General features: G+C 40.6%; 1 protein-coding gene across 5 annotated transcripts in view; it reads right to left on the bottom strand.

The window, feature by feature from the left end:
* Positions 1 to 2,001: 2,001 nt before the first annotated feature.
* PLD1 (phospholipase D1) overlaps positions 2,002 to 22,660 on the bottom strand; it is a 183,466-nt gene continuing 162,807 nt past the window's right edge. For all 5 annotated transcript variants that reach the window (XM_037046527.1, XM_037046528.1, XM_037046523.1 and 2 more), the window contains 3 exons: positions 18,837 to 18,990; positions 8,485 to 8,602; positions 2,002 to 6,349 (listed from right to left, as the gene is read on the bottom strand). In XM_037046527.1, the coding sequence (XP_036902422.1) occupies positions 6,125 to 6,349; positions 8,485 to 8,602; positions 18,837 to 18,990 (497 nt within the window). In that variant the 3' untranslated portion in view covers positions 2,002 to 6,124. The remainder of the gene's footprint in view (positions 6,350 to 8,484; positions 8,603 to 18,836; positions 18,991 to 22,660) is intronic.

Genomic DNA, 22,660 nt, shown 5'->3' with positions numbered 1-22,660 from the left:
CAGCTCCCGCTGGGGACCTGGCCTGCAACCTAGGCATGTGGCCTGACTGGGAATTGAACCGGCAACCCTTTGGTCAGCAGCCTGCACTCAATCCACTGAGCTAACCAGCAGGGTAAGCTTTAGTTTCTCTTGAGAGAAGGAAGTCGTAGGTGGCTGACCACATGTGTGGTGACCTACCATGCTGTTAGGGTGACTAACCATCTCAGCTTGCTTTGGAGAGAGGGATTGCCTGGGAAGGGGCCCTGACCAACAAAGCCCCTAATGTTAGTTAGCTATTGTCATTGGTATTGGTAGTTGTGGTGATGTTGTTCCCTGATTCCTCCTCTCCTGCCCTCAGAGACTAGCATTTATCTTATTCTAGTTTTTGCTGCTCTCAGCTTGGCAAAATTCAACACTTGTATCCAAATATCTCTTTTCTAAAAGTGTATTAAATTTATTGAGGTGACACTGGTTAATAAAATTACATGGGTTTCAAGTGTAAAATTCTATGACACATCATGGTGTGATCACTGCCCGAAGTCTAATCTCATTCTATCACCATCTATAGGGGCTGTATAATAACTCACCTTTTTATAGCAAAATCATAAGCGTGTGATTCAGTAACAACAATATCACACTCAAGCACACCACATGACATTTTAGGTGAAATGTTCAAGTTCAAACTATAAATCATTATACCCACATTATTACCCTACTAACCACACCCAAGCAGGAGTTGCTTCTGCTGGACCTGGACCCTGTATTTGACCCCCTTTACCCTTTACTGCACGCCCCCCACCCCTTTTCCCTCTGGTAATCACCATACTGTTCCCTATGTCTATGAGTTTTGTCATATTTGTTCATTTGCTGCTTTCAGTTTTATAGCCCACATTTGAGTGAAATGATATGGTTCTCGACTTTCTTCATCTGACTTATTTCACTTAGCATGATATGCTCAAGATCCATCCACGTTGTTGCAAATGGCAGTATCTGGTCTTTCCTTCTGGCTGGGCAGTGTTCCCCCAAACGCCTCTGGTTTCAGGCACTTTGCTATTGTGAGAATGGAGGTCACCTGGACCTCCACTAACTATCCATTGACTACAATGTGAGCACCATGAAGGTGGGGCACCTGCTCCGACTGGTTCACTGATGCGCCCCAGCACCCACGCCGAACCGCTCTCATTCTGTGCCATTTTAACAGCGTGTTCTCAGAATGAGAACTCTTGCTTCCAAATAGAGGGTCACTGATGATTTCACACTTTTAATTGATTAACGAATATTTACATTTGAAAAAAAAAGCAGTTAAGGAACCCAGCATAGAAAGCGTTGATCGTGAAGCCAAGAATAGATATATTTATTGTTTCCAATGCTTCACAGAAGAAAAATTCAGGGGAACTGAGTGTCTTAAGTTCACAGTTCTCATTCTGAAAACAAACCCTTACACCTATCCATCCTCCTTTATATAACACGTTAGATGTAAACACCATCAACCATGCTGGCCTCTGAGTGCGCAGCTGGGAGAAGCCTGCTTTAGCTGGCGACATCTCTTTCCTGAACCAAAACACGTGATTTTCATTCCTGAAAGGCCTTCACCCTGATCTTAGAATAAATCTATTGCAGAATGTTGGGCTCTGAGATAGGGAGACTTGAAAACCTTGTTTATGGAAGAGTTAAAATGCACTCAAATCTGTCAGGTCGAGGTACTTTGTCTGGACATTCTTTGCTCTACCTTACCATCTTTTGAAAAAGCTTAGTGATCCTTCCTCTAGGGAGACGAGTTGCAGATTCATTTACATGAAGACATGTAAGTGAACAGGCATGGCTGTGTTCAAATAAAACTTCAAGTACAAAAAAAAAGGAAGCCCAGCCTTAGTTTGCCAAACCCTACTGCAATGGTGAGGCTAGGAGGTCGAGTTCTGCCCATGTCTGAATACTCTGAATGGATGCTTATCACCAAGTATTTGGGTTTTGTGTGAGAGAGACGTGCTCCAGCCTCAATGTGCTGGTCTGATTTGTTTAGAATGGTTGATGACAATGTCAGTGCCTTTGGTCCAGATCATTTTATGTGAAGATTCCAAGTGGAGTCTACGTTTAGAGGGCATGATGTCATATTTCACAGCATCAAAGTGAACTGAGACAAAATTCACTTAAATGTATTTATCTATAATAAAGCCAACAATTGTAGCTACTTGGGAACTGGCAAGGGTAAGCAAGCCAGCATTTGGGTTGGGCTGCCACCCAGTCTTACTTTAGAACTTAAAATTATTATTGCGAGTTTTCATTTATCCTACGTGTGATTACTTTTTGTTTTTAAGTTAGAAATTAAAATGGTATAAAAGAAAATTAAAAGAAAGTAAGCCATAAAAATTTTGGTCCCTTTAATGAATTCTTCCAATCTTAAGTCAAAGCCAGAAATATCTCACATATGAATTAAATGCCACTAGGAATCATATTATGGTACCTGCCCTCCATCCCCAAATAATGCAAATCCATTGATTCTTCACCTGCAACTTTTTGACAGATGCTGACAAATTCCTTTTCCAGTGAATTTCTAGATCCAAGAATTTCCCGAGGCCTATGCCTAGTAAAATCCATTTTATACCTCAAAACTGCCAATAATAATTGGCCTCAGAAGACCTTCCAGGAAATTAAAATATATTCCAAAGCATTCTTAAAATGTTTAGCATGTGCCCATTTTGTACGAGAGAGTAAGAGGTAAAGAAAGTCACAGAGGGTCCTCTTCGGCTCTGCTACAGAGGGCAACGGGCACCTGAATATGCCCAAGTGGCGTATCAGACCAGGGGTATTAACAAAGAATGATTACCTCTGTGAAAAAATAACATGGTGTCAGTCACTTGTAAATGAAATTGAAGATTCATTGTAGAGGCCTAATTCTGTTTCTTTCCAGGAGACTTTCTGTTGACCTCTAAAATGGCAATGAGGAGGCACTCTGGTGTGGACAAAGGCTGAGGGAACGAGGACTGAGGAGATGCAGAGAGAAGCCCAGTTCTTCGTGATGGACAGTACATACCATCTGTTCTGCTGGTAGTCTTCCATCGGCAATGAATTCTGGGCTGTTTTCATCTGGAGAGGCTGTTCGCTCACAATGTTACAGTTTCCCAAGTTATTACATAAGAAATTAGCTGCTCATTTTTGACTATCTATAGGTAAAATTTTCTTCCAAAGGTGGTAATGAGACCAATATTTTGCTTTACAATAATCCACTCAATCATCTAATGACCAGCTCTCTGGCTCTCTGTGTGATGCACTGTGGCTGAGAATTCAGAACATCACTGAAGGGTGAGTCACCACGTGGACACTTCATGCAGAGCAAATGCCCACACCAGACCTGCTGTGTTGAACCTCCTCCCAACGACTAAGCTTGGACGACCTGAATACCTTTCACAGGCAATGACCGCTTCTTACCCTTCATTTCTTAAAATTATAGAATTTTCCTTCTCGAAAACAAAAATTATTGCAGATGATCAGAGTGTCAGGTACAGCACTAAATGTGTTTGGAAAGATTACAGTTGATTTGAAACACTGAACTGATCCATAATAGTTTTTCAAGGCTTTGGGTCATTTGCATTTTTAAGTTCATGCCAGACATTGAGCTTCTATTGGTAGTAATGGTGTCAGAGGAGGAAGGGTAATTAGGCCACACAATACATCTCATGTCCACATCCCGTGCAATTTTTGCAGAATGCTGCACAACGTAAACTTCTACTACAAAACAGGCAGTTACCGCACTAGCTTTCCCAAAAAACCCATCCAAGGAGATCTTGTTTCCGCTCATCTTTGCAGATGAGCATTTTGCTTTTGAGAAGGTGCAGTAGGAGAGAAACTTGCCATAGAAGCGAGGAGTAAGTTTTCTTGTCCGAGACTGTAAGTTCTTCACTTCATTAGCTCTCTCCTCCACCTCCTTTATTCACCCAGCAAACATTTATGGAGCACCTCATGTATGCTAAACACGGTTCCAGGCTCTGGGGATACACTATGAACAACTCACAGGAAAGTGTCCATCTTGGAGTGCTTACATTCTAGTAGGGGAAAGGAGACGGACGAGCACCTAAATGCACAGTATCACAGGGTTTCAGAACAGCTTAGAGATGTCCTTCTGAAATCTATGATAAAGTGAAAGGAGAGGTCAATAATGGAGTGTAGGAATTTCACTAGACCCGGGTTCACCAAAGTTGGGTACATTTAATTGAGTCCTTCAATCATTCTGGGCCTCAGTTTCCTCATCTATAAAATGGGGGAAGGTTGAATGAATTTTTTTAAAGGGCAAGGGTCCTTTTAGGCTCTTATTTTTTGTCATGGGTTTACACAAAATCCAGAGCCAGTCTGTTGACTGCTCTACAGTTTAAAAAATGTTTAAAAATGAACTATAAAAAGTAGGTATTCCACATACACTCAACACTTTAAATGCCAATCGAAACTTCATAAAGAGCAAATGCTCTATTTACAACTGCTGGAGAGTGAATTCTTGTTTCCATGATTAGCAATCTGAGAAAAAAGTTAATCATTCATAAAAGCCTACTCACTTCCACCATGGGTCACACAGTCTCACTTCATTTGTGAAACGTTCTCTGGCTGTGAAGTCCTCTCCTGGGTCTGACACTGGCTCTTTCCTGCTGACCCAGATCACTGACTCTGTGCCCCTAGTAGGCCTTTTCCACTATGAGCTCCGCAAAAACCAGGGGGTGGGTGGGTCCTCTCTTCTTTGAAGAACGGCCCACAGGAGATCCTGCCCAGGCGACACACAGACATGCAAGCATCGCACCTACTTCATGCTTTACGGACATGGGCCTTTTGGGAGCCAGCATTAGCTCTTCTGGCCCTAAGAACAGCTCTGCTTTGTAAAATTAGCGCTATGGTGTACCAAAGGGCACTCTTGTCCAAAAAGAGAAACAAGAAAACAGTTTCCAGAATAATTCACAGATTACAACAATATGAATAAATGAATATCCTCACCTCTGTCCTCCCAACGGAATGTTAATGTATATTTAATAAGGCAAGCAACGTAGCCCATATTCTGCAATCAGTTAATTTTTCTTTAAGAAGATACTGCAGCTAGAGAGCTGAATGTCAAATAAGGTCAGGCTCACACGCTTGTTAATTGCGACATGAGTTAGGAAACCTCTGACTCTCCTGAAAGACAAACTGCCTTCACTGGTTTCATTTTGAAATATAAAAACTCAAATTTCAGTCAACCCAGCAGCTAAGAATGACAGGAAATTTTATAGGACTCTGAGGAATCTTCTTTTCTTATCTGGATCAGATACCACCCCCCCTCTCCCTCACCCCCCCCCCAAAGGTTTCTGAAGGCTGCGTGCTCTGTGTTTGCCTTTTATCAGCTGCTGTAATCAAATATCCTACTCGTTGTTTCCAGATTTGATCTGGGGGACACATCTTGTCAGTGCCTTTGGAGGCAAAGGGAAATCGCTGCCTCAATAACTGAATTTAATCCCTTCCTGTTGCTCCGTGGTGTCAAGCTATACATTATATAGCATCAGTGTTACCAGAACTGCCTAATGTGGACTGCTATGGAGACTGAAGTTTTTACTGTCTGTCACTCACTGAAATTCCTTTTCAAGGGTGACCGCACCCTTGCTGGAGTGAACACTGCCACTTCAGGACCCGATGGGCATGGGCATTCCACGTAACCTTGAAGAACCCTGAAGCAGCATCACGGTATCTTCTAACACTAAGCGAGATCTCCAACAGTGCCTGGACTATGAAACGAGGGCAGGCCCAGCAGATGTTAGTTGCGTAAATGAAGGTCCGAGAAGAACAAGGAGGTTCAGACAACTTTGGGCAACCTAGATCATAGTTACAGGTCAGTTCTTGTTAGTGCAGAAAAGGCACTTTGGTGTACATCGTGGAATTTGAGTACACGTTGAGGCTGTTGAGCAGATGCTGCCAATAAAAATGCAGTCCCTCTCTCACAGGACAGGCAGGAGGAAGGAGAAAGCCCTGATGAGATTCAATGCCCTTACATCAGTGGGACTACAGCCCTTCCCAGCCAACCAGAAGCATCTGTAGGTTGGGTACAAGAGTGCGTTGGGCTGTTTGGGCGGTCAGGGATTCTGGCAGTCACTGTGCGCAGTGTGCTCGCTGGTGGAAGTCTCTGACCCCATGACTCTTAGGTCCAAACCTCCATGGGCACTATGGCTTCTTTGGTTCCAACAGAAGGCAGGAGGTTTTCGGCAGCCAAGAAATAGAAGGGGAACTGCACCAAGAACCCACGGATCTTTTTCAGTTCTTCCTCAGCTCTAATGGGATCTTCCTTTGCCGGTATGGGCTTGGTTATAAAGTCTCTGAGCTGAACCAAACTGTGTACTTCATCGCTGGGAAGGCACCGGAACACCTAGTTAAACACAAAAGAGTTGCTTTTCTTATTTCCTACAAAGAAACTGCCAGATCTGCCTCCTTCCAAAACTAAAAGTCATAGACAGATTCCTATATCCGAGCCACACAAATTATTAACCCCTGGATAAAGTCAAGCTCTTGGTAAGGAATTTCACTGATGATAATTTTTCTGGATAATAATCAATCTTCAGTTTTGTATAATAAACAATCTTTAGCTTCAATGGAGGTTCTGGCTGAAGAGGAAAATGGCATAATTTATTTTCTCTAACTTTTTGTTTTGGAAAATGTTTCTCTCTGTACCTTGACTTAACAGTTATCAATCGTGAACTTATTTTTGCTAGTTGAAAATGAGTTTCAGACATCATAACGCTTCACTTCTGAATACTTCAGCACACACTCCTTAAGAACAAGGGCACATGTCTACATAATCATGATGCCATTCTTACACCTCAGAAAATCAACTGCATGTCGTTTAAGACAGAGTCCACACTCAGATTTACTCCAAAGTGCCTTTGATAGCTGCTATCCCCCCCAATCCAGAATATGAACAAGCTGTCCACTGCATTTTAAAAATGATGTTTTGAAAGACTCCCCGCACATGGCCTATTTGATCATGGCCTTGGTTCTCGGCATGAAACAAGGCTATGCGCCATCGTGTTTCTTAGGAATGATGAAGTCTTGCGCTGGAAGGGACCCTACAAATCACGAAGAAGAACACTTTACCCAATCTGACAGTCAATGGATCTCAGCCAGAATATTTGCTCTGATGGAAAGCTGGCTACTTCGTGAAGTAACCTGTTTCACTGTTAGACAATCCTTAACTCTTGTACAGAATCAATGGATAGAACTTACCAGGAAGTGCATTTCACCTCCCTAACAAATGGGGTGGGTTTTGAAATACCTTTTCAAAATTAGAGCTGTCCAAAAAAGAAAATGGCTCCTCATTACTAAGTTTCATTACAAGGATGGATACCACTTACCATTCACTATGTGACCAATACATCTATGATTAATAGACTATTCTTTATCCTTGTAAGTACCCTAGTAAATATTCTTCCTCATTTATAGAAGAATGAGAGGCTCAGAATGTTATGTCACTCTACACAGTTATATCACCCGCAACTGGGTGAGATGGGTTGGACCCAGGTCTGACTCATTTTTTGACCTCTTCTGCCTCTTTCCGCTTTGTCACCGGACATGTAACAAGGTTGGGTAATCAACTGCTAAGGATGACCCTGATGGATTCCTGGGTCAGATGAGAGATCAGAATGCCATTGAAGTCTCTTCTAAACCATCACCTATGATGCTTTTCGACACAATGTTTTCTAATGTCTTCTAAGAGGTATTTTAGTACGACTTGGAGATATGAGGATTGTCCAGAAAAAATCCAGCCACTATTAATAGAATGAGAATAGTTAGCATGACATCGATGTAACCTGGCAGCCAAGGAGAGTGGTCTTGAATATGCATGCATGAATGATGATGATTTCACTGTACTAGTCAGTGGGGGGTGGTAGATGCTGTTGAGTGAGCTTGTGTACTGTGTGGTTGTTGCATTCAAAATGACTGAGCAAGCAGAGCAAGGAATCTGCATTGAATTTTGTGTGAAGCTTGAACATTCCTCTGCAGAAACTATTTGGATGATTCAGAAGGATGCAGCTATGGGCAACTGGTGATTGGCAGATTCACCACGACAGTGCGCCTGCTCTCGTGCAGAACTTTTTGGCAAAACATCAAGTCAACCAGGTGACTCAGCCCCGCTATTTGGCACCCTGTGACTTCTGGCTTTCCCCAAAACTAGAATCACTTTTGAAGGGAAGAGATTTCAGACCAATTGATGAAATTCGGGAAAATACAATGATGCAGCTGATGGCAATTAGAGCTATGTGAGGTCCCAAGGTGTCTACTTTGAAGGGGACTGAGGCATCATTGTCCTATGTACAATATTTCTTGTACCTTCTTCAATAAACACCTCTACTTTTCATATTACATGGCTGGATACCTTCTGGACAGACCTCATATGTTGTTTTTTACATGCATTAAGAATATACCGATTCCAATAATATGCAGAAATAATGATGCACTTTGGTGATGAGATTCAATTTAAAAAGGGCAGGAATATGTGAGACTTACCTTGTCATAAATTGTAGCATTTCGAGCTGCTGTTGAAACCCATATCTCCTTGAAGAATTTGTCACTCACTGGATCCTGAAGGTCCTCACTTGGGTCAGAAAGATAGCCAAGCACAAGCCTGAAATACAAGTGTCCTCCAAATTCAGTAACTAAGATAAAGCAGTTTGCCACAGGCATTGTTTCTAGTGGTAACTTCTTAAAATTCTGTATGTGTGCACATGTGTGTTTATATATATATATGTGTGTGTGTGTTTATATATTTACATATATGTATGTAAATATATTTATATATATAAATACATATATCTCCCATGTTGCAAAACAAAACAAAAACCTCTAACTTCCTATGATACTCAGAAGACTTAACTGTTGGACAGAGAAAAAGCCTTAATTTTTACCTGACTGTCCTTGTAGTTGGCCTAAGGATGTGAGAACCTTGGGGGGTAGAACTAACATTCACACCATGTGCCAGCAAACGTGCAAAGCCCCTTCCAAGAAGTATCTCAGCGAATCCTCAACAACCTTATAAAGAAGTAACTGTTATTATCTTCATTTTCTAGATAAGGGAACTGAAGCACAGAGAGGTTAAGTAAGTTGTTCAAGGTCATCCAGCTGGTAAGCAGTAGACCTGGAATTCCAACCAGAACCATTAGATTCCCAAACCTGTGCTCCTCACCGTGACTTGATCTTCCTATATTCATTTCTTCTTCCTTCCTCTTATCTGCCTGTCCAAGAACTATGCTGAATTCTAGGGAACAGAAAGTAAATCCAAATGACATGGAACCTCTCTGAGAAGATTTAAATTTGGTGGGTGAGTGTTGGGAACCACTCTGCCTGGTTTCAGGAGTTGTAACTGCCCCCCATGGCTAAGGCTGAGTGAGCGACCTCTGGACCATGAGCCACTAAGGAGACAAAGCTTATCTCCCTGGCAGCAACGCTCCTTCTGCTTCATCCCCTGTCCCCAACGCTTGGTTGGCTAGTCAGAGACAGGTAAGACCCCTCAGAGGAGGGGCAACCTAAACCAGACACAATCGCTTGAGAGGCCCTCAAGGAAAGACTCGGGGGCTGCAGCAAAGAGGAAGTGATGGACCCTCACCCCCCCAGCTATTCTGACATAGTCCGAGTCCCCATTTCCATCTGGGAGAAGAGCTTCCTAGCTTTGATCCACTTAAGCCTAAAAACCTACGACAGGGAGGGCAGTGCAGCCCTTTGCCTGCTAGAGTGGGTTCCGGGGTGATCGGGAATAAGAAAGAGTTCCTAAAAGTCCTGTGAAGCCTGATTGCTAGGAGTGCTTTCATTCATATGATAAGGGTCTGAGAAGGAAATGAGTATGTCTCCCAAAGTTTTTGCAACCCCCTTACCTGACAGACACTGACTCAGACTAAGCCCTCAGATTTCTTTGAAATGTTATCTATTGTTTGATCCTTGACGCCTGACATTGATTGATGAGCTTTACTTGTATTCCTGTGTGTTACAAACCTAATACAAGCCACTGAGGAAGGGACTCTTGGTCCTTCTCCTGTGAGAGATTGACCACCTCTCCTCCCCAAGCAGATCATGTCTTGGCAGTGTTACTTTCATCCGTGGTGGATGGGGGGACTTGCACGCAGTTTCTCCCACAGGTAAGATCAATGATGAATAAATAATCACCCTTAAGAGAATTAATTCAAATTTTGATAAATACCACGTATGCTTTAAGAGTATGAGATAGGAGTAATTAGGGAGGCTTTGAATTTTGCCCACCTGTCTACCTAACCCTACCTAACCATCTTTTAGAATTCAATACAAAATCAATTCTATAAAACTTTTTATGGCTTCCCCTTTTTCAGTCTCCTGCTTGTCCCTATAACTCCTAGGACTGAACATTCTGTAATTCATATGTACTGTATTTTTATCAGAGCACCTGTGATACTTTATGCATTGTTTTGTTTCTAACAGACCTACTTCCAGCATAGAAATTATTTGAAAGAACATGACTTAGCTACTCTCAGATCCCCAGAGTGCCTGGCATAAAAGAATCCACATATTAGATCTTGTCTGAATTGACTATATATAAACATGGGACTAGAAACAAGAAATTCTCAAGCAAAGCAAGACAAGTTTTAGAGGTCATATTGGGAAATTATAAAGACCCTGTACTTACAGAAGATCTTAAGGTTAAAAAATACTCCCACCTCAGTCCTATGAGGTAGACGGTACATGATTCCCATGTTGCAGATGGGAAACTGAGTTTGGAGACAGACTAGCAACAGAGCTAAAATTCAAACTGAGACTAAACTAAAGCCCTTTGCTCACATGCCTGGTGGGTTTAAAGAATATCAAAAAGGCTTGTACAACACTGGAAACAAGTGGGGGAAAGGCCTGACGGACGCGGGCTTTCACACCAGGTGAAACCGGACACGCTGCAGACACAGGAGCAGAGGAGTGACAAGGACCTGACTTACATATTAAAATACAGCCGCTGTGCTGAGAAAAGACGGTGCAGGGCAAGGATTGGAACAGGGACAGCAGTTGGGAGCTACTACAGTGGTCTAGGTGACAGATGATGGTGGCTTGGGTGGTGCAGAGAAAGGTGGAGCCAACAGGTTTTACTGATTATGTAGGTGTGGGGTGTGAGAAAAAGCGAGACATCAAAGATGACTAGCAGGCTTTTGGCTTGAGCAAATAGGAGAATGTAGTTGCCATTAGCTGAGGCTGGAAAGTCTCAGGGTAGAGCCAGTTTGTGGGGGAAGATTAGGAATTCAATTTTAAACCTGTTGAAATATCTATTAAATATTCAAGTGGCAATGTTAAGTAGGCAGCTGGAGGAGTGGATCTGGAGTTTGAGAGAGAAGGCTTGGTTGGAGATAGAAATTTTAGAATTGCCCACACGTGCATATTCGTAAATCCATGTGACTTTAACTGGGTTTCCCAAAAGGAGTGCATATAGACAGAGCAGACCCTGTGCACCCCCACAGCTGGGGAGAGAAGGTGTGGTCATCGAGGTTGGAGAAAAGCCAGACAATGTGGTTCCTGGAACCACATAAAGTACAGCAATGAGAAATGACCCCTGGTGGGACTGAACAGTGTGGAGGTCGTTACACTGTTACCTTCTTTGTATTTAAATAAAGGCAGCTTGCCCTGGCCAGGTGCCTCAGTTGGTTAGAGTGTCATCCCTTACACCCAAAGGTTGTGGGTTTGATGTCCAGTTAGGGCACAGATAGGAGGCAACTAATCGATGTTTCTCTCTCTCTCTCTCAAATCAATAAACATAACCTCAGATGAGAATTTTTAAAAATTGTAGCTTCACATCATCATTTTTAATGGTTGCAGGGTTTCCTATCATGTGAAATTTATTTAAACAATTATTTTATTATGGCTTTTTGGGTGGTTTCCAGTACTTCATTATGATGAACAGTGCTACAATGAACATAATTAATCCATCACATGTAAAACTTTGTGAATTTCCATGATTATTTCACTAGGAGAAATCTTAGACCTGAAATTCCTGGGTCAAAGAATATGAAAAATTTACTTCAGGAAAGACTGTTCCATACACCAGGTATCTCCAACTTATCAACTCCTGCACACACTGAGCCAGGCTTATAGAGATTAAACAGCATCTCACTTTAGTTTTAGTTTGCATTTTTTTCTGCTATCTAAACATTCTTTAAAATAAGTGGATCTGGCACCCTGGGCTCAGTAGTAATGTTAGAATTTTGTAGCCTCAAAATTCTATTTCCACTTCAAATGTGTCCTTTTGACAATACAGAAATAACTTTTACAAAGGTCTTAAGGGATGATGTTTGCACATGGAAGCTGCTACTCATTAAGATCCGAAGCTAAAATTAACTGCACCTAATTTGAGGGATGGTATGAGTTATAATGCTAAGTCGATTATAACAATACCTTTGATTGGGTCAGGTCTAACTAGCTGAAAATTGAGCCAAAAGAGTTTTTCTGTGACTTGGCTTTTAAATTAGAACAAGAGGTAAGGTAATGTGTCTACCAAGATATCAGTGAGGAGCTCGTATGCATAGAAAGCATTTAAATAAGTCTATGACAGACAATATCTAGTAATAAATTATTTTCCCTGTCAGTCTTAAAATTATAATAAACATATTAAAATGCACAGTCAAAATAATATCAAGTATTTTGGGTATTTTTTTGAGGACTAAGGTTCCAGAGAAAAATTAGATTGCTTTTATGTTGATGTATATAGTGGCAATTATTTAAAGTTTAATTGCTTATGCATTAGTGGGACAATAGAAAAACTGCACAAAATTGTTTCTGTTCTTTCCATTCCTCTTGTCTATCGCTTTAAATGATTCTGACTCCGCTTGTGTGGATAATGGCTTCTGTTGAGTGATGGATAATTTTCTAGGACTTAATGAGCTGTTCGGCACATAGCTGTAACATTCAGTGCAGTGCCCGGATGATTGATTCTACTTAGAATTGATTTCACATTAAAATGTGTCGATTTTTATTCAGAAATAGTTTAGATTGAAAATGGATTGAAGTTGAATTTTTAAGGGAAAAAAATGGCTGTGCTCTAAGCCACAATATTTATCTTTGAGAATATTTCCTACTAAAAGGGGCTAAAATTGATACAAGGTTTTTGTGGTGCTTTATCTGTGTATGGCATTGCAGCAAAATGAAAATGACTGTTCAAGAACAACTGCATCTTTAAGAGAACTTGAAAATCACCAGGAAAAAATAAAAGTACCTAGGAATAAATTTAGCATGACATGCATTGGATCAGCATGAAAAAATAAAAGTAAAACTTGAATGATTACTTAAGAACAACACCTGACCCCTATAAAACCCTTAAGCTTTATTGAAGAACAAAACAAAAATTTTAGATTTTTAATTTTTAGAGAGAGGGGAAGGGAAGGAGAAAGAGAGGGAGAGAAAGGTTGATGCATGAGAGAAACATCAATCACTTGCCTCTTGCATGCCCTCAACTGAGTAAGTATCCGGCCCACAACCCAGGCATGTGCCCTGACCAAGAATCGAACTGGTGACCTTTAGGTTTATGGGATGACACCCAACCTGCTGAGGCACATCAGTCAGGACAGAAAAAAAAAACCTTTTTTTGAATAAATTGAAGCCTATACCTTATTCTTCAATAGGATGACTCAGTATTATAAAGACGTCAATTCTTTTTCTACTAATCTATAAATCCACTGTAAGACCAATAAAAAAAAACTAAGAGAACTTGAATACATAACTCAAAAGTTCTTGTGTAACAATGACTGTTTAAGAGTAGCCAAGATTGTTCTGGGAAGTGGTATGGTGAGAAGAAGTATTAAAATTCATTGCTATAGTGATTAAAATGTATCTAACTGTGAGTAAACGGACTTTCAAGAGAACATAGTGGAGAGACTTAGAGCCGCCAGCCTCCATGCGTATTCGGCGTAGCAGAGGCCCTGCAGGTTGGAGAGGCAAAGGGCACCTGCCTACCCAGCATGCAGTTCTGGGTCAGCTGACTGGTGGGGGGGGGAATGTTTCCATTCCTACCTCATTTCTTACACCAGAGTAAATTGCAAATGTTAAATGTTAAATGTAATATCAAATAAGTACTAGAAAAAACATAGGTACATATTTAATATTGGGTTGCTAAAGCTATTCTAAACATATAAGAAAAGGGAGAGAAAAAAGAAAAAAACTGATAGATTGATTAATAAGAATTGAAGTTTCCCCTAAATACTCTAAATATGACTATGAGGCCATTAAAAATCAGATTGGCAACCAATGTGACATAGGAATTTATAATTAATTATCAATCATTCAAAGAAAATAAAACATTCCAACTGGGCGAAGAACATGAATAGGCTAGACATTCTACAAGAGAACAATGACACACGGCCAATGAGTCCATTTTTGAAAACCCTCAAAATGCAAATTAAAATAATGAAATTCCATTTGGAATCCAGATTGGCAAAGACTAAACAAAATGCAGAATTCAGGAAAGATGGGGGGAAGAAGCCCTCTAAAACACCGCTGGGGTCGCAGTGTGAGTTGGAGGGCAAAGAACCCTGCTGCTTCCTCTGACTGGAAATTTCCACAGTTAGGATTCAGTTAAGGAAACAATTAAGAAGGTAAACAAGATGCTATGTACAAACATATGATCTTTTTATATCAGCAAAAAAATCTGCCTATCAATGAGGTGTTAGTTAAAGGAATTATGGCCGACTCATGGGACGCAACACAATGCAGCCCTTACATGTTATAGAATACTTACTGACATGGGAGATAACATGTGCATAACATTATTTAAATAACACATGATGCGCATAACATGCGCATGGGAGATAACTGACATGCGCATAACATTATTTAAATAACGAAGTTTGTAGAACTGTAAGATCCCAATTATGTGTTTTTAAAAAGAAATACATTATATCTATATACATATATATAAAGAGTAATGATATACATAAAATGTTAATATTGTTAGCACTGAGTGGTAGGATTACAAATAAATTTGATTTTTAATTGCTTTTCTGTGTTTGCCAAATTTTCTACAATGAAAATACATATGTTGTAATCAGAACCTCCTACTGCTATAATTATTATACATTTAGAAAGTCACAAAGAGACCCACCACTTTAAAGAAAAGACTTCAGTGCATGGAACTGAAAAGATAGGACATTTATTTCTAGTTTACACAAGAATTTTTTTCCTTATCTATGCTGCAGTAGGCAATCATGGGTTGATTAGCAGGGTACTAATTTTAAACTCTCCAGAGCTAAGCAAAACACATTAGAAGCTAATTGGAATATCAATGGTTTGAAAAAAATCTTACTAGCAAAACAATTAGTAACCAAGGCAATAAAGACAGCAATAAAAATTGTGAGAAGGTATTGACAGCTGGATTTTGAGGGATGGATTTGCTGAGCTGCTGGGGCAGAGAGAGCAGAGTGAACCATCTCTGGAGCGGAAGCTTGTACTGGTTTTCAAAAGCAGAGTCTGGAGTTAGGAATGAGGGAATGGCCCCAGCATTTGCAGAAAGGGAAAGTGCTCATTTGGTGTCCATCTGTGAGTGAACCACTTTCCAAATGCAACCACTAACCCTAGAAGGGTTAAAACAGGGCTGTCACATGTGTCTGTGTGGTGCCTTCCCCAACACGGCTTACAGCACTGCCCTTACTCAGGGACACTTGCTGCCTCTCACTGTGAAATCCAATCCTGGCAAATACAATTCTAGAATCACAGTTGTGCACTTACTGCAAAAAACTGGAGGTGGGAGAGTGGTCAGGGTGTCCACAGCCAGTGGGGAGCTCAGTGTGTCTCAGTGAGCAAGAGAAGAGTGCGAGGACATAAGAACCCACAGTGGAGTTAGATCCTAGAAGGACCACTGACCCCTGAGCCTAGACTGCCAGGGCTGGGGCAGGGCCAGTTAGAGCAAAGCCCTAGAAAGTCCTCAGCAACAATTAAATGAAAGACTCATTTAAGGCCACATAGCCCTTGCTTCCTAACCCTGTGATCTCTCCACTTGCCTATAAGTTTGTTTAAAAATCAGATCTTCTTGCAGAAGACCAAAAATATTCCATGTCTGGAGTCATCTTAAATGAGAACCAAAGTTTCTACATTCAAATCTAACACTGGAAAAAGCATTTAATAAAATCCAGGACCCATTTATGATAAAAACTCTGAGCAAAGGGGAAATAAGGGATCATACCTCAATGTAATAAAAAACATATACGACAAACCCACAACCAACATCATACCCAATAAACAAAAACTAAAAATGTTTCCCTTATTGGGAACGAGACAGGGATGTCTGCTTTAACCACTCTCATTTACCATAGCACTGGAAGTCCTAGCCACAGCAATCAGACAAGAAGAAGAAATAAACAGCATTCAAATGAGGAAGCAGTAAAACTCATTATTTGAAGATGACATGATACTGTATATAGAGAATCCTAATTATCCCCCCCCCACCAAAAACCAAACTACTAGGACTAATAAATGAATTCAATAAAGTAGCAAAATATAAAATAAATATCCAGAAATCAGTTGCATTTTTATACCAATGATGAGCTATTATAAGGGGAAACTAAGAAAACAATCCCATTTATAATTGCTTCAAAAAACATAAAATAACTAGGAATAAATTTTACCAGATGTAAAAGATCTCTATTTGGAAAATTGTGAGACACTGAAGAAACTGAAGAAGATAGAAATAAGTGGAGGCATAGATCATACTCATGCATAGGAAGAATTAACATCATTAAAATGTCCATACTACCCAAAGCAATCTATAGATTCAATGCAATTCCTATCAAGTTTCTAATTACATATTTTACAGAACTAGAATAAATATTTAAAAATTTTATATGAAATCACAAAAGGCCCCACACAGCAACAGCGATCCTGAGAAAGAACAACAAACTTGGAGGAATCAGACTACCTAATATCAAACTATACTACAAAGCAACAGTAATCAAAACAGCCTGGGACTGGCATAAAAACAGACACATAGCTCAATGGAACAGAATAAAGAGCCCAGAAATAAACTCATACTTTTATGGTCAATTAATATTTGACAAAGGAAGCAAGAATATACAATGGGGTAAAATAGTCTAGTCAATAAATGACGTTGGGAAAACTGAACAGATACGTGCAAAAAAGTGAAACTAGATCGCCTTCTTAACACCATACACTAGAATAAACTCAAAATGATTTAAAGACTTAAATGTTAGACTTAAAACCATAAAATCCTGGAAGAAACTTAGACAATAAAATCTCAGACATCTTCCATAGTGATATTTTTTTCTGATACATTGCCTTAGGCAAGAGAAACAAAAGAAAAAATAAACAAATGGAACTATATCAAACTAAAAAGTATTTGCACAGCAAAGGAAACAAACCATCAACAAAGTGAAGTGATAACTCACTGACTGGGAGAACATATTCACCCATACATCTGATAAGGCCTAATATCCAACATTTATAAGGAACTTATAAAACTCAACACAAAAAAAAATCCAATTAAGAAATGGGCAAAGAACCTGAGTAGACACTTCTCCAAAAAGGACATGCGAATGGCCAGTAGACATATGACAAAATGCTCAATGTCATTAATCATCAGAGAAATGCAAGTAAAAACCTCGATGAGATACACCTCACATCCGTCAGAATGGCTATCATCAGTTAAAGAACAAACAACAAGTGCTGGTGAGGATAGACAGAAAAGGGAACTCTCATGCACCGTTGGTGGGAATATAGACTGGTGCGCCACTGTGGAAAGCCGTATGGAGTTATCCTAAAAATTAAAAATGGGGCTGTCTTATGACCCAGTGATTGCACTTCTGGGAGCATATCCAATTCCACTTCTGGTAATACATGCATGTCTATGTTCACTGCAGCATTATTTACATCAGCCAAGATTTGGAAGCAGTTCAAATGCCCGTCAGTAAATGAGTAGATAAAAAAGCTGAAGTACATTTACATTTACCCAATGGAATACTACTCAGCCATAAAAAGAGGACATCTTTGCAATAGCATGAGTGGATCTGAAAGCTAGCATGCTAAGAGAAACAAGTCAGTCAGAGAAAGACAAGTGCCATATAACTTCACTTAAGTGTGAAATCTAATGAACAAAAGAAACTAACAAACACAGTGGAGACACACTCATGGATACAGAGGACAGACTGACAACCATCAGAGGGGAGAGAATTGGGGGATGGGTGAGAAGGGTGTCGGGATTAAGGGGAAAAAAGAAGAGAAAGACTCATGGACATAGACAACAGTATGTAATTGCCAGAAGGAAAGGAATGGGGGCAGGTAGAAGAGGGTAGAGGGGCCATAAATGGTGATGGAAGGAGACTTGACTTGGGGTGGTGAACACACAATACAATATACAGATGATGATGTGTTATAGATGTGTACACCTGAAACCTACATAATTTTATTAACCAATGCCATGCCTGTAAATTCAATAAATGAGTAAATAAATAAAGTATTTTTAAAATAAATTTTAATACCAGTATTTGGGGGCATTCTCCTTTAATAATTTTTATTATATCTTTGTATTACTGGGACTATTTCAATTTCTAAAAATTGAGCTCACTATAAAAAACTTAAATAGACACTAGATGGTGTGACCTGGCCTGGTCCCAGGTCCATTCATAGATTTAAAATGCTACTTTCCTCTATTATATATGAACATAATAAAAACCTTTAAGTAGAAAATGTTTGTGCCACACGTAACGTCACTTCACCTAGCCCCGGCCGTCCCCATCCTGTACTCTGAGAGACACTGTACTAGAGAAAGGAGAACCCACGGATGGCACGTGGGGCGGGGCTGGGTCCCAGACCCCTGCGGCCAAACCACGTTCAGACAGATGGAGCTGTGGAGGGCCCACCTGAAGCACTGCAGCCGCAGACCCTGGGCAAACCGGCCAGCCTGGTACTCTTTCCCATCCATGACTGAAGGGACTGTCTCGGTGTCCTGCACAATGACTGCCATTTCACTGTCACGCTTTCCCAGCATGCTTCGGTCATTTATGTTGGCAGAGCCTGTAAGGAGAAACAGTGAAACTGAACAATCTTCTCCCCACAGCAGACTCTGCCGGCTGCCCTCCCCACTCATATTTTTCCTTGTTAACAAAATCCTAATTCTGCTTTAAGGAGAGGGGGACTTCTCTAACCCATAAGTGCATCTTGATCAGTTTAAACAACTGTTGCAATTTCATTATTTTTGCCAGTGATTGACTTAGGAATGGACACTTGACATGATTCTAGCCAGTATGACATGAAAGAAAGTCTGCTGGGGGCTTCTGATAAAGTTTTCTTTCTTTTCATAAAGTGACACAGGCCTTTGAGTATTTTGGGTTGAGGGGCTGGATGAAGATGTGATTCCAAGGGCTGCAGCAGCCATTTTGTAACCACTAGGAGACAGATAAGCTGAAAATGGCAAGCAGAAAGAAGAAAGACCGTGGATCTTTAAGTCCCTGAACTAGCCAACACCAGGACTTTCTTAACTTCTGTTCCACACATTTCTACCTGAATTTTCTATTTTGTGGATCAAAGCATTGCAACTGATATAATCATTAAACAGACGAAGAAAAAAGACATGCTTACCAGTTCAGTTCAGTTCATTTTTAGACTTAATGACACTGTGAAGACTTTAACCCATGGTCATGTAATCATGAGCGTCAAAACCCAGGCATACCTTCACAATCAATAGAACCCACTTTCAGAATAGATTATCGTTAGTGACTCTGGGTTTTCCATTCTCTCACCTCACTCGTGTGGCCTGCCAACAGCTTCTCTATCTACCTTCCGCCATTCTGTTTATAAATCCAAAGGCGCCTGTGCTTTCTGTGTTCCTCTGCCTTGTCCTCAGAAACTCCATCATGTTCTCCTCACTAACCACGGATTCATTCTTTCAGATCCTTGAGGTATTCCCCAAACCACAGAAGAGGCCTGGATGACCCCCTTTTCTTCTCCTTCCTCTGGCCCTGGTCACATATTTCACTGCCTCTGCAGATGTGGAGCAGAAGGGTCAGGCTGAATGGGAGCACTGGCTACTCTCCATGATGGGGACTGCCACGGCGTCAGCTGACAGCAGCCTGTCCTGAGCCTTAGGAGGGATTTTGTACAGGAGAAAAAGCTGTCCCATCTTGAAGAGACTTTACTGCCCTTTGCCACAAAACTGTCATGTCATTAATATACAAATCTATGATAGCTATGGATGTGAGTGGTGCCCCACAGTGACCCTGGGTGACAGGGAATGGAGGGAGCCCCTCACAGACATCTGGGAGTACTGCTGGAGCATGGTAAGGTGACAACCTTTAAAACACTTTATACGTACACTTTTTGATTACACTAGAAAATTCAGTCATATCTTTAGGCTGGACAGTTGGGCCAGCAACAACATGGGCAAAGTTATTTAATCTTTCTCAGCTTCAATTTGCTTTTTATAAATTGAGATCATAATATAGACCTTGTGGCCTTGTTTTAAGAATTAAGATCATGTGGAAGCACTTACTAATCTACAAACTGTTGTACAAATGTTAATTATTATTAACATTATTATCAAGTACTTGTTAATTCTGTAATATGTGCACCACAGAACATTGCCATAGGAAGGGACAATTTGCTGGCAAGTAGCATTTGTATCAGAGAAGCCTCCTCTCTGGGTTTTAATCACCTTTTACCGTGTGTGTGAACTGCAACATGGAGAGGAAAAAAATTCCCACGATACTGTTTTGGGACTTCATTACCCCTGGTCTGCAGCAGAGGACGCTCTTGGGATCCAGGCTACTGGATTGGGTGGTCATCACTGCTCTCCACTGTCTCTCAACTGGGGATGGGAAGCCTTCCCCCTCCCACACACACTTTTTCACACCAGTCCTCCAGTCCCCCTTCCGCCAAGGTGGGTCCTACTCCCAAAGGAAGAAATACATTCCTGGCATTCAGAACTGGAATTCTTAGGGAGGGGAGTGGTTCTTGTATTTTGAGGGCTGATCTGAAGTTACCTGGGGCGCCGCCTCTGAATAAGTGTTGGCTACTATTTAATAGGAATGTGAAGAAAGAGGTGAGAAAATTTTAAATGAAGGTAGAAAATGAGGTACTGGAAATGAGATATCGATGGATGTAAATGCTACATTATTAAACATTATTTAGTAAGAATGCTGTTCTTATTCAACGTTCCCATACTCTAACAACCCAGTTCAGAACAGCAGACGTAGCATTATTCCATTTCTGTATAACACAAGGCAGAAGACACAGCACGGTTCCAGAAAGAAGCACGTTAAAGTGGTGGGAAGGGGAGTGCCTTCGGGCAAAGAGAGGGGGGACAACCGGGGAATTCTGACACTTTAGACCTGTTTCCAGAGTTTGGATTGTTTACAAAAACATGCTCTCTATGCATGTAGTGCTTTTGTATGGTAACTACAATCTACTGTTTTTACTAGGACACTGCCCTGAAAATTTAAAACCACTTAATTTTTAGAAAATGATTCTTTTTTGTTGTATTGTTCCATTACCATTTATCCCCCTTATACCCTCATTGTCTGTGAGTATTAATAAACTTTTTAAAACTTTGTGCAATATATAAAAGAGTATATGGAAAATACATATATTTTCATATATGGAAATAAAACTTAGGAATACCAAACATCATGGAATTTAACACTCAGGCTGAAAACAACACAACCACACCCCAGAAGCCCTCGGGTGTCTTCCATGCAGGCCCTCCCCTTACCAAGTGGGGGACTTGATAGAGAATTTGGTGTTCATTACACTTTGCATGTTTGTAGTTTATATGAAGGGAATCCTACCTAATCTTTTGAGATTTGCATCTTTCATTCAATATTATGTCTTAGGGATTTATCTGTGCACAACTGTTAATTATTGTTTTCCTTGAGTGAACACACCAGGACTTCTTCATTCTACTGCTGATGGATGTCCGGTTGTCTCCATGGTTTTGCTGTGATGCACGACTCAGCCACACACAGCGTGTGCATGTTTCCCGGTGCACACACGTGATAGTCTGCCTGGGCTCCGTCTGCAGAATTGGAGACTGGTGCTCTGCAGTCCTGCAATACTTGGATTGGACGACTTTTTAATTTTTGCTAATTGATATTTTTAAAAACTGTTCTTTGTTTCATGATTATATTAATGAGAATGAACACCTTTCATATATATAAATATGATACGTCCTCTTTGGCGATGTTCTTATACAGTTCCTTCGACATTTTTTCTTCTTGGAGTTATCTTTTCATAATGATTTATAGGAGTTCTTTATATGTTTTGAATATTAAGTGTGCTGCAAATATCTATTTCCAGTTTGTGGTTTAGCTTCTTATTCTCTTTACAGTGTCTTTTAATGGATACAGTTCTGAATTTTAATGCAGTTGGACTTATCTATCTTTCCCTTTGCAGTTTGTGCTTTTTTCACATCTTGTTTCAGAAACCATGACTCTGCCTATGGTGGGCAGAATGATGGCCCCCAAAGACAACCACATCCTAGTCCCCAAAGCCTGCGGATTTGTCTCGTTACAGGGCAAAAGGGCACTCAGGGTGCATATGGAACAAAGGATGTTAATCAACTGACCTTAAAATAGGGAAATTATCCTGGGTTATCTGGATAAGGCTGATATAATCACAAGCATCGTTAAAAGTAAAGGAGATTCAGAGGGAGATGCCAGGAAAATGGGTTGAAACTTTCGTGGGCTTTCAG

Source organism: Sturnira hondurensis, unplaced genomic scaffold (assembly GCF_014824575.4).
Source record: "Sturnira hondurensis isolate 20B ecotype Veracruz unplaced genomic scaffold, ASM1482457v3 Scaffold0005279, whole genome shotgun sequence".
Classification (NCBI taxonomy): domain Eukaryota; kingdom Metazoa; phylum Chordata; class Mammalia; order Chiroptera; family Phyllostomidae; genus Sturnira; species Sturnira hondurensis.
This window is presented reverse-complemented; position numbering and strand designations above follow the sequence as displayed.